Below are 15,827 nucleotides of genomic sequence, written 5' to 3' on the forward strand. Positions count from 1 at the left end.
AGTGGGGAGGGGCACAGAGGGAACTGAATTGGAAAAGCAAAGAGATGAGAAAGGGTGATGTGGACTATGAGAAGCCATCACTGAGCAGTTTTAAACCACTGGAGGCTGCTGGGTGTATGGTGGGCAGCAAAGGAGTGTGTGCAGATTTGTCTTTTGGCCCAGTTTCTCCTTCATTTCATTCATCCATTCAATGAATATTTATTGAATACTCTCTCTGGGCCAGACACAGTACAAAATGCTGAGGACACAATGTATTTGGGACTGGCCTGAAGACAATGATTTATTGTTAGTAGCTGCCTTCAGTTTAGTCTTCTCTGAAACTTTTTTTTTCTTTCTGTCAAACTGGCATATGCTACATAACATATGCTATGCTCTATGCTCCAGAGTGTGCCAAACATTTTGCACAATTACCTCATCATCCTCACAACAGCTCTATAGTATATACCTCCCCATTTTACAGATGAGCAAACTGGCTCAAAAAGGCAAGTGATTTGTCAAAGGCCACCCTCTCATAGATGGGATAGCGGATATTGGAACCCAAACCTGGATAATTTAGAGGAAAAGTGCCATCACACCATGAATTTGCTGAAGGCAGAATGAGGTGTCTTCATCACTTTTGTATCCCTATCTGCCTGGTACTGTCCTTGATACATGCGGAAGTCAATAAATAATTGCTGAATGAAGTGTTGGTCATTAGCTCTCAGGACCTTTTTGCAGGCAAGAACGGGACTATCGTCAAACGCAAATTCATCAAACCTAGGTAGAATGGCTTTCTATACATACTGTGCTACAGTATGATTGCAAGGGATACACAATTAAGTTAGACCTGGCCTCAGCCTTCAAAGAACTGTAAAGGTTATAAACGTCTTTCTTCTATGAAAGGCAACTGCAAGCCCCTGTTTAGATGGAAGAAAAATAAGTTTCTTTTTCTTTTTTTTGGTTGCGTTGGGTCTTAGTTGTGGCATGCAAGCTCTTAGCTGCGGCATGCATGCGGGATCTAGTACTGGGCCAGGGATCAAACCCGGGCCCCTTGCATTGGGAGCCCTCAGAGTCTTAACCACTGCGCCACCAGGGAAGTCCTGAAAAATAAGATTTTAGGGAACTGTTGCTTATTCCTATTTTTTTCGGTTGATAAACAACAAATAGAGAAAAGAGTCACCCAAGTACTCCAACTGGGCTCTAAAAATATCCTCTGACGTAAAAACCTACCTCTTTTTATCATCCCAAGTGTTGGGGAAGAGAGAACTAATTCCTTTAACGATCTTTAAAGAGCATCTGCGGGGTGCTCACTACAGGAAACGGAATACGGGAAACACTTGTACAGTAGCTGGACCGAGAGTAATACAATGTCTGGATTACGTACATCCCAGAAGCCACAGCATCTTCACAGTGCTTAGCACATCACACACGCTCATTAAATAATTGTTCAACGAAGGTAGAGCGTCGCGCAACGATTTTCCGCAGGCGAGGAAAAACCGCGTTGCCGTATTTACCTTTTCGGGTCACGTGACCGTGCGCGCCCAATCCTGTCAATCCGTTGGCCACACCCCAGGGACGGAGGATTATGGAGTAGGAAATGTGATTGGGTATCTTTTGGGCACGTGGCTCTCGGTTCCTCTTTTCTATTGGTGAACAGCGGCCCAGTCCCCAGCCTACCTCCGCGCCTCCCAGACTCAGGCCCCGCCCCTCTCGCTCTCGGTAGGAGGCGGGGTGGGGGGGAGGAAGAGAGTCAGCGCAGGCGCAGTGGTTGGCGTCCGCGGAAGGTGGGAGGCGGTCCGCCCTTCAGAATCCCGCAGGAAGGACAGAGTGGGCGAGTCAAGTGTGAAAAGACGGCGACCTCCTGTGCGTGTGACGTTGGGGTCAACTTTCTTACCGTGCGCGTCCCTCTCTGGGTCTCTCATTCCCTGCACACACGCACCTCTTCCCCCAGCTCCCTCTACTAGTTTCCGGCTGGTAACTCCTCCGTTTCATTCATCCTGGGGAGGCACCGAGGGGACCAGGAAAGTGGGGTGCAGGAAATCAAAATGGGGCGAAAAGGAGGAATGGCCAAGGAGAGAAGCGAGTAAATTTCGGACGAGCCAAAGGCCTCTGGGGCGTCCCAAGTTCTCACTTGAGTCCCCACCCCCTTCAAGAGAAAAAGAAAAGGTGAAGGAATTTGCAGTTCTGACCATGTTTTTGCTTTTGCTGTTGCCTCCGTTTGGAATGATCTCCCTCTCCCCGCTTGGTGATTGCCTATTCATATTTTAGGACACAACTGGGGTCACTCTGAAAGTTTCTTGAGCCTTGCCCTTCTTCCTTCTCAAAGTACAGTTGCTTAGTTACCCCACCGAATTTCGAGAACATTCAAAAGAGAGAGCGAGTTCAAAACTGGACTGGCTTTGATTACTGGCCTGGTCACTTTAGGTGACCTTGGGCAAGTTACATAAGGTCTGTGAGCTTCAGGATCCTCATCTTTCCAAAGAAGTAACAGTGCGTGGATCTTAGGGTTGTGGGAATAAGGTGAGTAAATGCGTTGTAAAATGCTTCCTACAGTGCTTGTTGTAAATGTTCAATAAATACTGTTTCCTAAATAGAAGGAAGGATACTCTTTTTTTTTAACTTTTTGAATGAAAGAGACTTTAAATTCTATAGTGCTTTACAATTTTCAAAAGTTTCATACACGATTTCATATAATCCCATCATAACCCCCCACCCCTGTATTGCCCATCCCCCCTTCCCTCTCCCTACTGGTAACCATTTCTCCTCTATATCTGCGAGTCTGCTTCTTTGTTTTATTGACTAGTTTGTTGTATTTTTTAGATTCCACATATAAGTGATATCATACAGTATTTGTCTTTATTTCACTTAGCATAATGCCCTCCAAGTTCATCCATGTTGCTGCAAATGGCAAAATTTTGTTCTTTTTTACGGCTGAGTAGTATTCCATTGTATATTTATACCACATCTTCTTTATCCATTCATCTGTTGATGGACACAGGTTGCTTCCATACCTTGGCAATTGTAAATAATGCTGCTGTGAACATTGGGGTGCATGTATCTTTTCGAATTAGTGCTTTTGTTTCTTTCCAATATATACTCAGGAGTGGAATTGCTGGGTCATATGGTAGTTCTATTTTTAGTTTTTTGAGAAATCTCCATACTGTTTTCCACAGTGGCTGCACCAATTTACATTCCCACCAGTAGTATAGGAGGCTTCTGTTTTCTGGAAGAATATGCTTTATTTTATTTAGAAAGGCTTTATTACATCAAGCAAAGCTTGGCTTTTGTAATTTTTTTTTTTTTTAAAGACAAACAGGTACACAAAAAAGAAAAGTGGCTCTGGGGAAGATCCGAGTGAGTCTACTCTAAGGAATACTCAATAGGAGACAAAGGTTTGGCAGGTAGGATGGCTTCCCCTCCCACCCTCCTCCCATACTCTAGTGATAATGGCTGATATCTGCTTACTCTGTCAGGCACTGTGCTGTGAGCTACACATGCATCATTACCTTGTTTAGTCTTCGTAACCACTCAATTGGGTAGCTCCTATTATCCTCATTTATAGAGACTGAAGCTTAGATAAAACAACTTGCCCAAGTTCACCTAACTACTAAGTAGCAAGACAGGGTTGGAAATCCAAGTCTGTCTATTTTCTAAAACTTTCAGTGCCGTGCTATATTCCTTTTCTATTAAATCGAGAAAAAAAAACATTCTGCTTTCTTGGATGAGTTTAATTTTTTTTTTTCTTCATGAAGTGGAATTGATCTCTTTTGTGACAGAAATTACGGAAACAATCTGGATCTCAGAGCACCATCTTGAATCTCAACAAGAATAATATATCTGGAATTAACTATTATAGCTGGTGGCAACCTTTGCTATTCCTCAGAGCAAGGTGACCAACTCATCTTTGTTTTAGCACTTCAAGTCCTACATCCGGAAAACCCCTCAGTACTGGGCAATCTGGGATGGCTGGTCACCCTACCTAGGAGTGTCGAATTTCCTATCCGTCCTGACTTTGATCCTCTCAGGAAATGTTTGGCATTCACTGAAGACTGACCTTTATGCATGTCCAAGCATCTCATGTGGGATTAACTCATTAAGTGAGCTAACATGTTGTAAAATACTTTGCACAATGCTTGGGATATAGTGTGCTCAACAAATGCTATTATTTTATTTCTTATTATTTATTTTTTGGCTGCACCACACAGCACATGGGCTCTTAGTTCCCCGACCAGTGATCGAACCCGTGCCCCCTGCTGTGGAAGCGCGGAGTGTTAACCACTGGACCACCAGGGTAGTCCCAACAAATGCTGTTATTTAAGGGAGAACTGAGAGGATATTCAATTTATGACAGCATGAAAGAAGGAATATGAGTTAGTGGGAAGGTATTCTGTACTTGTTTGCCTTCATGACTTGTACTTACTAAAACTGTGATAGCAGAGCAGTTGTGGAAGCAACGAGGAAGGATATGACTGAAAGTCACAGCCAAAGCTGGGCTTATGCAGTTACAACCATGTAACCAGGGCAGTGAAAGCTGATAGCACCCGCTAGTAGAAGTCTGTTATTCCAACCGAGGGCACTTACAGCAGGTTGGGGACTGCTGTGCTGGTGGAGAGCAAAAGATGTAAAGTAAGGAGACCTGAGAAGCATCAGCTTCAGGAAATACCAGGTTCCTCTTGAGACAAACTTTTTGCAAAGAATTCCATCTCAGGAGGAAATATGAACAAAACAAACATTCCTAAGGCCCTCAAGACTCGGTTTCATAAATCGTGCCAGCATTAGGTGATGAAAGAGCCTGCCTTCCCTCCCTCGCAGCCTAACCTGCTCTCCACTGCCCACATTTTAACCATTCCTGGCCGGGTGTACTGTTGGCTTCTACTTCTACTTCAGGCTGACTTCCTTCTAACTATAATCTTCAGACAAGTAGGAAGCGTTGCTGTCTAAAAGAACTGGGAGAAAGATCTACTCGGATTCTCGTCCTGGCTCTGAAACAACATACTGTAGCCTTAGGTAAGTGTGGATCTTAGTTTCCTCAAAAATAAAATGAAGGGGGGCTGGACTAAATTTCCTCTCCTGTCATTCCATGCATGACTCTGTGACATATTCTGGTAAAGGATGAGAGTACGGGAGGTAACACATCCTCTGTGAGCCACTTGAGAGCAAGAGGTTGTATCTTTGTAGCCTTAGTACCTAAATACAGTGTTGGTCAGTAACCGTTTATGAGATTTGTGGATGAGAATGGCTTGGGATTCAAAAGACCCAGATTTGAATGCAATTATTGGTGGTACTGACTGTGGGTAACTGAGCAAATCTGGTTCAGAACACCTTAGCATCTCTATCTGCAAAAAAGCTGGAGTGAGATTTACCACAGCCTTACGACTCTCCAGAATTAATGAATGGCTGTGAGCGAACCTACAGCTGTGCAGGTGAAAAGAACTCTGTGTTTTCAAGATCTTGGGTTATCCCAGTCAACTGAAATTTGCTTCCTAGGCAGATGCAGGATGAACATGTATTGCTTGCCCTGATTTTAGACAAAAGACTACCCAGAATAGGCTGTGATTCTTTCATCCGCTTCGCTTTTTGATGAGATCGTGCAGAAAGCTTTAGCCTGCGACAATGATTCTCTCTGGCTAACACAGTAATCAAACAAGTCTTGCTGCTTCCCTCAGCAGAAACAAATCAATTTAAGAACCCACTTGGGAATTCACTGTTTCCTCTCTGCAGACCAGGTTCAAGGCTGGTCTCATTCTGGCAGCTGAAATCAAGCAGAAATCCTTAGAGAACCGTGTCATAAAGCCACATTCACTTTTAGCTGATTAAAAAATATAAAAGTAACAGCCCACATACCTAATGTGCTATTTAAAAAAATGCTTCCTCTATTCCTTGGTTTATAAAAAACTCATTCATATCATTGTTCGTCTTTTCAAAAAATATATCAGAATGGTTCAGTTAAAGACATTTAAGCATTCGGAATTATAAATTAAGTCGTTTCCTTCCCCCTTTACCCACATTAGTGAGATCCCTAGGTTAGTACTCAGGAGGTACATATTTCCTGGGCTATTTCTTCTGCCTGATGAGATAAAAAGGGAGAGAAAGCAGTATTCCTATCAAAAGAAGCTGCGGCTTTGAAAAAGTCCTCTTCAGGGGCAAATCTCATCAGCCAGAAGATTTTAATTCCTGGGCTCTGAAAGCTGCGGGGTTCAGAGATGGGCTGGCAGAGAGGTGTCGGTTTGCTGCCCTCTGCAGGCGGCAGTTGGTAAGCCTCGATCAGTTAGAGGAAGCAGGGATGAATCCTTAGGGATCTGAAAAGAAATAAAACAAGTTAATGCCAAAATAAGCTGCCAGTGGGGTGGAGGAAATGATTGTGTACATCAGTCTACCATAAAAAACCCACAGCATTTAGGGAATGTCAAGATGGCCACTCTGTGCTGTTAGGTGCAAACAGGATGTAATAAAATACTGTACTGCTTGATTCAACTTTCGTAAGAATAGATTTAGATTTAGTTATACCAGAATGTTAGATTTTGGTTATCTCTGTAGTGGGATTATGGGTAATTTGTATTAAAATCCTTTTTACTTATCTGTATCATCTAAAGTTTCTGTAATAAATATGTATTATTCTAGTAACAAGAACTAGTTAAAAAGTGATTTGCCAAGGCGACTTCTTGGTTGCTAGCAGTGTTCTGTTCCTTGATTTAGATGCTCTACATCGTCATCAAGCTGTCCACTCATGATGGCTGCGATTCTCTGTATGTCAGTATACATCAATTAAAATGGTTTTTAAAAAGTGGTTTTACCGGGACTCTCACACATTGCTGGTGGGAATGCAAAATGGTGCAGCCACTTTAGAAGACATTTTGGCAGTTTCTTACAAAACTAAACATACTTTTGTCATGTGATCCAACAGTCTCACTCCTTGGTATTTACCCAAATGAGTTGAAAACTTACATCCACACAAAGACCTCCACATGGATATTTATAGCAGCTTTACTTTTTTTTTTTTTTTTTTTGCCATGCTGCGCAGCATGTGGGATCTTAGTTCCCCCACCAGGGATCAAACCCATGCTCCCTGTAGTGGAAGCACAGAGTCTTAACCACTGGACTGCCAGGGAAGTCCAGTGGCTTTATTCATAATTGCCAAAAAGTTGGAAGCATCCAAGATGTCCTTCAGTAGGTAAACGATAAATACCATGTTAGTGAACAGGGGCAAGGAGTATATGGGAATTCCTGCACTTTCTGCTCAATTCTGCTGTGAACCTCAAACTGCTCTAAAAAAAATAAAGTCTTTTTCAAACTGGCTGTACTCCTCTGGGAATACATTAAAAATTATTGAATTGTATGCAATAAATGAGTGAACTGTATGATATGTGAATTATATCTCAAAGCTGAAAAAAAAGCTGTTATATTTTTTTAAAGTGGTTGTACTCGTAGGTGAAAATATCAATAGATATAAAGTACTGACACATGCTACAATATGGATGAATCTTGAAAACATTATGCTAAGTGGAGAAGCCAGACACAAAAGGCTACATACTGTATGAAATGTCCAGAATAGGCAAAAACAGAAAGAAGATTAGTTGTTGTCAGGGACCAGGGGGTGGGGAATGGGGAATCACTGCTAATGGGTACAGGGTTTCTTCCTGGGATGATGAAAATATTCTGGAATTAGTGGTGATTAATGTGCAACTTTGTGAGTGTACTAAAAACACGTTAATTATATACTTTTAAAGTGTACTTTTAAAGGGTGAACTTCATGGCCTAGGAATTATATCTCAATAAAGCTGTTATTTTTTAAAAATGGGGAAAAAGGCAATGGCAGATTTTTTTTTTTTTTTTTTTTTTTTTTTTTTTTTTGGCAGTACGTGGGCCTCTCACTGTTGTGGCCTCTCCCGTTGCGGAGCACAGGCTCCGGACGCGCAGGCTCAGCAGCCATGGCTCACGGGCCCAGCCGCTCCGCGGCATGTGGGATCCTCCCGGACCGGGGCACAAACCCATGTCCCCTGCATCGGCAGGCGGACTCTCAACCACTGCGCCACCAGGGAAGCCCCGCAATGGCAGATTATGGAACATTGTCTTAAATAGCTGTGTGCCTAGAATTCAAAAATCAGTCTTTCGAACAATATAGCGTAATGCACGTTAAAAAATTAGTTTCAATTAAGAATGGCAGGGCTTCCCTGGTGGCGCAGCAGATGAGAGTCTGCCTGCCGATGCAGGGGACACGGGTTCGTGCCCCGGTCAGGAAAGATCCCACATGCCGCAGAGCGGCTAGGCCCGTGAGCCATGGCCGCTGAGGCTGCGCATCCGGAGCCTGTGCTCCGCAACGGGAAAGGCCACAACAGTGAGAGGCCCGCGTACCGCAAAAAAAAAAAAAAAAAAGAATGGCCATACATTAAGAAATCTAGACCCTTCTCTCTTTTGTCAGTGCTCTCAGTTGAGCGGGAACTGGAATCTGGTATCTGAGAAGGCATTTTACCATTGGCAGCAGAATTCAAGTGAAGGTCCCAGTTTCCGGGTCCGGAATATCAGGCTGTGGTCAGCGTGGGTCTATTAAAGGCAGCAGCTCTCCGCAACGAGAATCCAGTTTCAGACATGCCAAGTCGTCCGACCGTGTGGGCCCGATGTTCAGTATTGCAATTGGCAGCTTCCTCTCCTGGGCAGTGAGGATGAACCTGTAGCCCGAGTACACCTGTCGGAGCAGAAGACGCAGATAAGAGCTCTCTAGAGGCAGGAAGAGATAAACCAATAGGGAGCCTCTCCCGGGCTCCCCAGCCCGCAAAGGGGGCAGTTACCATCCCGACACCAAGTCAGTTACCTGCAAGGACGATCCCACCACCAGGAGGGAGTCGGCTTCTTTTACCCGCTTGTGCACAAAATCAACCTTGTCAGGGTTCACCGTGTCCCCGAAGAAGACGACGTCTGGTTTCAGGGGCCCCCCACATCGAGAGCAGGGCGGGACCTGGAAGCTCTGTACCTGCTCCTCAGTGAGAAAGACGTCACCGTCCGGAGCCAGGCCATGGGCCTCAGCGCTCCAGGTGGGGTTCAGGACTTCAAACCGCTCTTGCAGTGCCCCTCGGGGAGTCTGCTCACCGCAGCCCAAGCAGAGGACCCTGAAACCAGAGAGGAGGCCAGCTGTGCTGGGGAGGCACGAAGCTACTGAAGACCTTTCACCCCCAACCATCTCTAGTTCCTCCGTCACCACTTTCTTTCCCTGATACCCACCGTGTTTTCCCCGCTTTATTAATACCTTTTCATGACCTCTTTAGCTACCACCTTCCTTCCACTGCCAACCTTCTAGAAAAACGTGCATCTGTTTCCTTACTACACACTCCCTGCTTAAACCTTCTGCTAGCTCACTTTTATCCTTAACATGACTGCAAAGCCTTTACCACATTTTACTTAGTGCCAAAACCAGGGATTTTTTTCCCCCTTCCCCCTCCATCCTCTGCTCTAATCATCTGCTGTAATTGCCGCTGTCCATTGCCATCTTCTCTTTAAAACACTTTCTGGGGAGTTCCCTGGTGGCCTAGTGGTTAGGATTCCGGGCTTTCACTGCCAGGGCCCAGGTTCAGTCCCTGGTCAGGCTAATAAGATCCCACAAGCTGCATGGCCCTCCAAAAAAAAAAAGAGAAATTTGAGTCCTTTGTCCACTGCTCTGTGCCCATCGCCCATAACAGTGTCTGCACATAGCAGGCACTCACTAAATAGCTGTTGAAAGAAAAATGGAAGTTGGTTCCTCTTCTGCTCCTCCAGCCTCCAACCTGTTTTCTTTCCACTGTCCCTTCCTGGGGTGTCTCTGTGGTCACTGCTACAGTGCCTCTGTGCTAACAGTTTCCTCCTCTATACAGGACTCCACTCCTGCCCTCTCCCCCAAACTTTAGTCCAAGTCTCCTTGATGGTCCTGTCAAACTTAACTTCTGTCTTCAATCCCCCTCCACAGCTTCTCCATCACCTTCCTCCAGTTACTTGGGCTGAAACCCTTGGAAAGAAACTTGTTAGTCAGTTTTCTCCCTTTACTCTCTATCTAGTCAATCATCAGACTGTGTTGGCTTTTTTTTTTTTCAACTTAAAAGGCCTCCTATGAAATGACAAGAAGTCTTGGATTTGTTTTAAAATATTTCAAGAGACAGAGAAAGGATAAGTAGACACGGTAAAATCTTGATAAAACTCTTTGGATCTGGGTGATGGTATGTGGGAGTTCATCATACTACTCTCTTTATTTTTGTGGATGTTTGAAATTTTCATCATTAAAAAAAATTTTAATGGACCCATAGCCATCCTTAGCTCTCCCATCCCCTGATGCCACCTTGGTCTGAGTCTTTCCAGCTGACTTTCCTGAGCCACTCTAACTCTCTAATCCTGTCCAGGCTTCCTCAAATGCTATTTTTATCATATTGCTTTCTTGCTCAGAAACCACTAACAGTACCCTTTGGTCTCTCACAACAGACCCAAATTGCACTGCATGATTTTCAAATGCATCCAGGATTTGGGTCTAGCCTTCCCAGACAATCTGATTTCATACTAGCCTCCAACGAGACCAGGCCAGACTCTACAAGTTCCCTTCATTTGGAAAGCCCTCTTTCCCCTCCTTTGCCTAGTCATACCTGAGCTATTCTCCAGCCCCACCTCACCCATAAAAGATTACTCCAATCTTTACTAACTCTGTTTCTCTGAACCTGTAAAACATGTCTATCAAGAACCACATAATTTAACAATCACGTGTGGAGTGGTTTGTTGTTAAACCTGTTATTTTTGGGTCTCCCACCAAACAGATTACAAAATTCTCACATATTAAGCAGACCACGTTTTATATTTTGGTTTTGACCTCTCCACACCAGCAAGTGGCACACCAGTAGCACACCACGTGTTGCAGACACCCAATAAATATTCTATGACTGGCAGACTGATTTCAGTCCTCAGAGGGTGATCTCTGGGGCTTACAGATAAGGAAACGGTCTCCAATTAGATACAAGTTACTGCCAGGGCTACATATGGTTATTTCATCAATATTTATTGGGTTCTGGCTATCCTGTGATCTATGTATCTAGGCACTGGAGACCCAGCAGTTTGTAGCATACGCTCTGCTCATAGTTCCCTCGGGACACTCAGAGGGCACCTCCCACAGTTCTCTTATAAGTTCCTGTGTCTCTCCTGTTTAGGGAGTTCCCTGGCCATGGAAGCCTTCTCCGGAGGAGCAGAGTCAAGTGTTAGGGAGTTAATTCCCCCAGAGTGACCCTCAGCCAATGAAGGATGGGAGGCAGTGGATAAACACCCCAGTTCCCCTTGACTTCCAGTGAGACGGTTCTGAAGCTGCTCTACAGTCAGAGAGCCCCTGACACGCTTGAGCCCCAGATGCCCCAAGCAGTAACCCACTCATTAGCAAAACCTTACCCTGCCTTTCCCACTTCCCTGTTTCACTTCCCATTCCCTCACTGAGTTTGCTGGGATCAACCCCAAAGTAAACAACTTCCTCCCAAATCATTTCCTCGTGGTCTAACGAAGACAACAGTGACCAGGACGGCCAAGGTCCCTGCTCTTATGGAGCACATGTCTGCATTCACACTGTTTAGGCTTTCCTGCACCTGTGCATGCATCCGTGGAGTTCTGTCAGGCGCTGACTCCCCGCCTTGGTGTGCAAGGCATCCACATTTTGGGTCACCAACCAGGACAGCTTTCCGAATCTCTCCCAGTTGCTCAAAGCCCAGTGTGCAGGGTTAGGCTGGTGGGAGGAGAACTGAGGCCAGCCCACAAAGTTTCTCGCCCAGTACCGCTGGCGGATTTGAGCGATCCGTACAAAATCCCCATGCTGGATGGGCCTCCGGTCCGTGCGGGCATAAAGTCCCACCTTTTCTGACCTGTAGTCTGGGATTCCCGACTCAGTGGAGATTCCTGCCCCAGTCATCACTAAGAGTCTCTTGGAAAGGGTGATAAAGCGCTGTAACTCTTTGACCTTCTCAGAGTCCAGAGGAGGACTTGGTGGCACAAATAACCCAGTGGATCCGCGTGAGCACTGCTGGCTGAGGTTTGGCACCCAGCGGCCTTTTGCTGTCCTGAAAGTTAACCCAAAGCTCATCCTCATTCTAGAGAGGGAAAAAAAAAAAGCATCAAGTGAGAAACTGGGTTTTGAAAACCAGGGTAACCAAGGGAAGGGGGGAGGGGCAAGATGGGGAAGAGGATTAAGAGGTACAAACTACTATATATAAAATAAATAAGCTACAAGGATATATAGTACAACACAGGGAATATAGCCAATATTTCATAATAACTATAAATCGAATATAAACTTTAAAAATTATGAATCACTAAGTTGCACACCTGAAAATGTCAACTACACCTAAATTTTTTTTAATTTTAATTTAATGGAAAAAAACCCACAAAACTGATGAATGGGTAAACAAAATGTGGAGTATATAAATGAAACAAGATTAACCAAGGGTTGTTAATTGTTGAAGCTGGGTGATGGGTCCATGGATGGGGGTTCATTATATTACCTATCTCCACAATAAAAAAAAAATTGGTGGTGGGAAATTCCCTGGCAGTCCAGGGGTTAGGACTCTGCGCTTTCACTGCTGAGTGTGCAGGTTCAATCCCTGGTTGGGGAACTAAGATCCCACAGGCCATGCAAAAAAAAAAAAAAAAATTTTTTTTAAAGTAATTTCTTAGAGGAATGTTTGGATTGCAGATGCTCTAGTATGCCCAGAACAGTGGAAGTACAGAAATGCCAAAAGCCATGAGATGAAGGAAAAAAAAACTTCCCCCACAAAAAGAGAAAAAAAAAAAAAGAAGGAAGGGGGAGGGGAATGGCAGGGGGAGGGGGAGGGACAGGGAGAAAAGAATGGAGAAGTTTGAAGAGAAGCTAAAATGTGGAATGCTTTGCCTTAGAGGTAGACAAAACTCCAATATCTGGACCATATTAGCTTAGCAGTCATATAGTATTTGGAGAAAACATATTTGAAATTAAATAGACAAAGTGAACTAGGGCAGGTAACTCAAACATATGCCTGCCTCATGTTGCCCTTGATCTAGACAAAAATGAAAGCAAGAGCACACGATTATCAACAGAATAGAGATAAAAAAGGGCTAAGCTTAGCCTAAAAATATATAGACAAACCCTAACTAACTCTAGGCAAGAAACTAAAAAATAAAGAATGGAGGGGTAGCATCCTTATTTCCCCAAAACAGCCCACCCTAAACGGGATTTGGGAGCAGGTTACTAATGAGATTTCAACTTACATCTGGAAGCTGCCAACCCAAAAGGTATCTAATAATCAGCAAACTGGTACTTTGAAATATTTTATGAGAAGGGTGACAAGAGCCAACAGCACCATATTGAGCAATGGCTGGGGAATAGGAATTTGTTGGCATTGCATACAATACTGTCCTCTGAAAGATAATATCTAGGTATGAGAAAAATGTACTGGAGAGTAGTACAGGTTTTTACCTAATAAGAAGGCTATCCAGGGACTTCCCTGGTGGTACAGTGGTTAAGAATCCGCCTGCCAATTCAGGGGACATGGGTTCGAGCCCTGGTCTGGGAAGATTCTCACAGGCTGCAGAGCAGCTAAGCCCGTGCAACACAACTACTAAGCTTGCGCTCTAGAGCCCGCGAGCCACAACTACTGAGCCCGCGTGCCACAACTACTGAAGCCCACATGCCTAGAGCCTGTGCTCCGCAACAAGAGAAGCCCCCACAATGAGAAGCCCCCGCACCGCAAAGAAGAGTAGCCCCCACTCGCTGCAACTAGAGAAAGCCCGCGCGCAACGATGAAGACCCAATGCAGGCAAAAAAAATTAAAAAAAAAAGAAAGCTATCCAACCAGACCATATTTCCAGGGGTGGATTCCATGCTTATGAGAACAGCCTACTGATAGTGAATTAATCAATGACCGCAATACCTGGAAGGACAGCTCCCAGATAAACAATTCACTTGCAAGGTAAGCCCCCTTCCCCCCACTTAGAGGGTATTTATAATCTTGCTTTGTAATCCAAATCAATCTTTGGTAAAATCTGGAAGGGTGTGAGCTAGTTCAGCATCTAATAACTCACGGATGTAACGAACACTGGGGCCCCAGGCTTAGAGAAAAAATTGACCTTTGCTAGGGGTGTGTTGGTAAACTGGCTTCCCCTTTACCCTCCTCCTCAAAAAAAGATAAAATAAAATAATCCTATCGTGGCCAGTTTCAGGCTACCAATGGTTCATCTAACAACTGGCCAGTAAATTCCCGAATATTTAACAACTGACCCTCACCAGTACAAACTGACTCCACACCCTCCTGGGTCCTTTGAAGTCCAACCTGAAACAACAAGCCTACCTTTTTATTATCTTTTTAGTAATTTGTTTTGGTCAAGAATTTCTAATATGTTCCACAAAATAAAACTTTGTCCCCACACTAGACTATTTCATAACAGCCCAAGCCAATCTGTCTTCCTGATCTCCTAAGAACCTACAGCCAGAGCTCTCCTATGCTGGGGCCATCAGATGAAAATTAACTATGGCTGTCAAATCTGCCAAGGCTTTCTGCATCCAAGGGAAACTGCATATTTTGGTTTCTGAAAAGAAAGGGGGGGGAGTTCTAAAAAATAAAATCTATTTTAAAAAGGAGGGAGGTAAACTAAAAAATTGATAAAGCAGAATTCTAGCATAATATAAGGCCTATTCTGTCTCTCTCAGTAACACCTGGCTGGTCAGAACTGAATTTCTTATAAACTTCAAAAAGTTAATGGTTTACCTCAATATCTTTTTTAAGTCCCTTAATTGCTCATTGTTAATATATGACTATATCTAAAGATGTCTCTATCAGAGGAATACATGTATATTTTTAATTAATACTATCCCTTGGGGGACCGTGTGTCCCATAAACCTACTTCCCATTTTATAAATCAGAATTATTTTATTTCTTCATAAACTAAAGAAGCACATTAGCGTTCCAGTTTAGCTGATGAAACTGTTGCTCAGACTTCTCGAGATTTTGATTTTATTAATGTAATTAAGCACATGCATACCTTTTATTCTATTTCCCCCATATTCTATTAGTTTACCCTCAATTGCAAATAGGGCTTCTTGGACAAGGTGAAGGGTAGTGAGACCTGACAAGGCATTCTACCCCAGCTTTTTCTAGCTGTAAAAACAAGGCCTTTATGTAGTATTAGATAAAATGCAGAAATTCTCTAGTGACACGCACCCCATATGTAAACATTATTTTATGCTGGGCTTTCCAGATCTGGGATCAGGACCCTGACTTCTCCCTGACATTCCACAGCAGTGAACAGCTAAACAGATAATCCCGATTCCTGAGACCGGAGGGCTCGGGAAACCCCGCTGAAAAGACGCTCTGTTGGAACAGCTGCTCTCTCCCAGGTCCTATCAAAGGGCAAAGAGGAGAAGTGGAATCCTCAATTTATAGAAACCTGCAGCCCACACAGAACTCACTTACCTTTCACAGCTTAAGGGACACTCCGCGCCCGACAGGGGGACCGACTGGCTGTATTTGCACTTTGGGAAATGTAGTTCATTAACCTGAAATGATGCAAGAAAAACTACAAGTCCCACAAACCTCTGGGCTTCACAATCGAGGGACCCAGGTTTTCCAGTAGCGTCCCCTGTTGGCCTTTTGTGGTCAGAGGCTTCGAACCCTGGTACGCGATGTGCAGCTGTCTACCTACCCATCATCTCTTTGAGAGAAGCGGTTAGAGCTTGGACGTCATTGTTCTGAGTGCAAAATAGTACATCCAAACAGCGTTAACTTAGGAATTCATTCTTTAGAAGCTTTAGTAATGGATCTAGGTTTGACTCATCCTCAACTTCAGTGTTTCAGAACCTTTCCACTCATGGAAACGGAATCAAGTTCCCACCT

The 15,827-nt window shown here is 44.1% G+C and overlaps 1 protein-coding gene and 1 long non-coding RNA gene across 4 annotated transcripts; one reads left to right on the plus strand and one right to left on the minus strand.

The window, feature by feature from the left end:
• The first annotated feature begins 1,745 nt into the window (after positions 1–1,745).
• LOC137203791 (uncharacterized) lies at positions 1,746–10,688 on the plus strand. Of its 2 annotated transcripts, none has more exons than XR_010933293.1 (4): positions 1,746–2,499; positions 3,288–3,380; positions 3,756–4,986; positions 8,399–10,688. It is a non-coding gene; the product is annotated as an uncharacterized lncRNA (long non-coding RNA). The 2 variants fall into 2 exon arrangements; XR_010933294.1 differs by lacking the exon at positions 8,399–10,688 and adding an exon at positions 6,676–7,794.
• On the minus strand, positions 3,194–15,474 carry SIRT4 (sirtuin 4). 2 transcript variants are annotated; one of them, XM_067700584.1, is made up of 5 exons: positions 15,408–15,474; positions 11,556–12,053; positions 8,948–9,083; positions 8,450–8,662; positions 3,194–6,278 (listed from the first exon to the last, which is right to left on the minus strand). In XM_067700584.1, exons 2-4 carry the CDS (start codon positions 12,050–12,052, stop codon positions 8,510–8,512), a joined length of 786 nt encoding a protein of 261 aa, XP_067556685.1. In that variant the 5' UTR covers position 12,053; positions 15,408–15,474; the 3' UTR covers positions 3,194–6,278; positions 8,450–8,509. The 2 variants fall into 2 exon arrangements, with proteins under 2 accessions (XP_067556685.1, XP_067556684.1); XM_067700583.1 differs by having other exon boundaries at positions 8,789–9,083.
• Between the last annotated feature and the right edge of the window lie 353 nt (positions 15,475–15,827).

The sequence above is a fragment of the Pseudorca crassidens genome, chromosome 12 (assembly GCF_039906515.1).
Source record: "Pseudorca crassidens isolate mPseCra1 chromosome 12, mPseCra1.hap1, whole genome shotgun sequence".
NCBI lineage: Eukaryota > Metazoa > Chordata > Mammalia > Artiodactyla > Delphinidae > Pseudorca > Pseudorca crassidens.

Bases quoted from the DNA above. Each gene is read 5' to 3' on its own strand.
- SIRT4 (XM_067700583.1), bottom strand. From the start codon at position 12,052: ATGAGGATGAGCTTTGGGTTAACTTTCAGGACAGCAAAAGGCCGCTGG. The intron at 9,084-11,555 runs GTGCAGGAAAGC...CTCTGGTTTCAG, and splicing joins CTCCACGGATGCATGCACAG to GGTCCTCTGCTTGGGCTGCG. The intron at 8,663-8,788 runs GTAACTGACTTG...CTGCTCCGACAG, and splicing joins TGGTGGGATCGTCCTTGCAG to GTGTACTCGGGCTACAGGTT.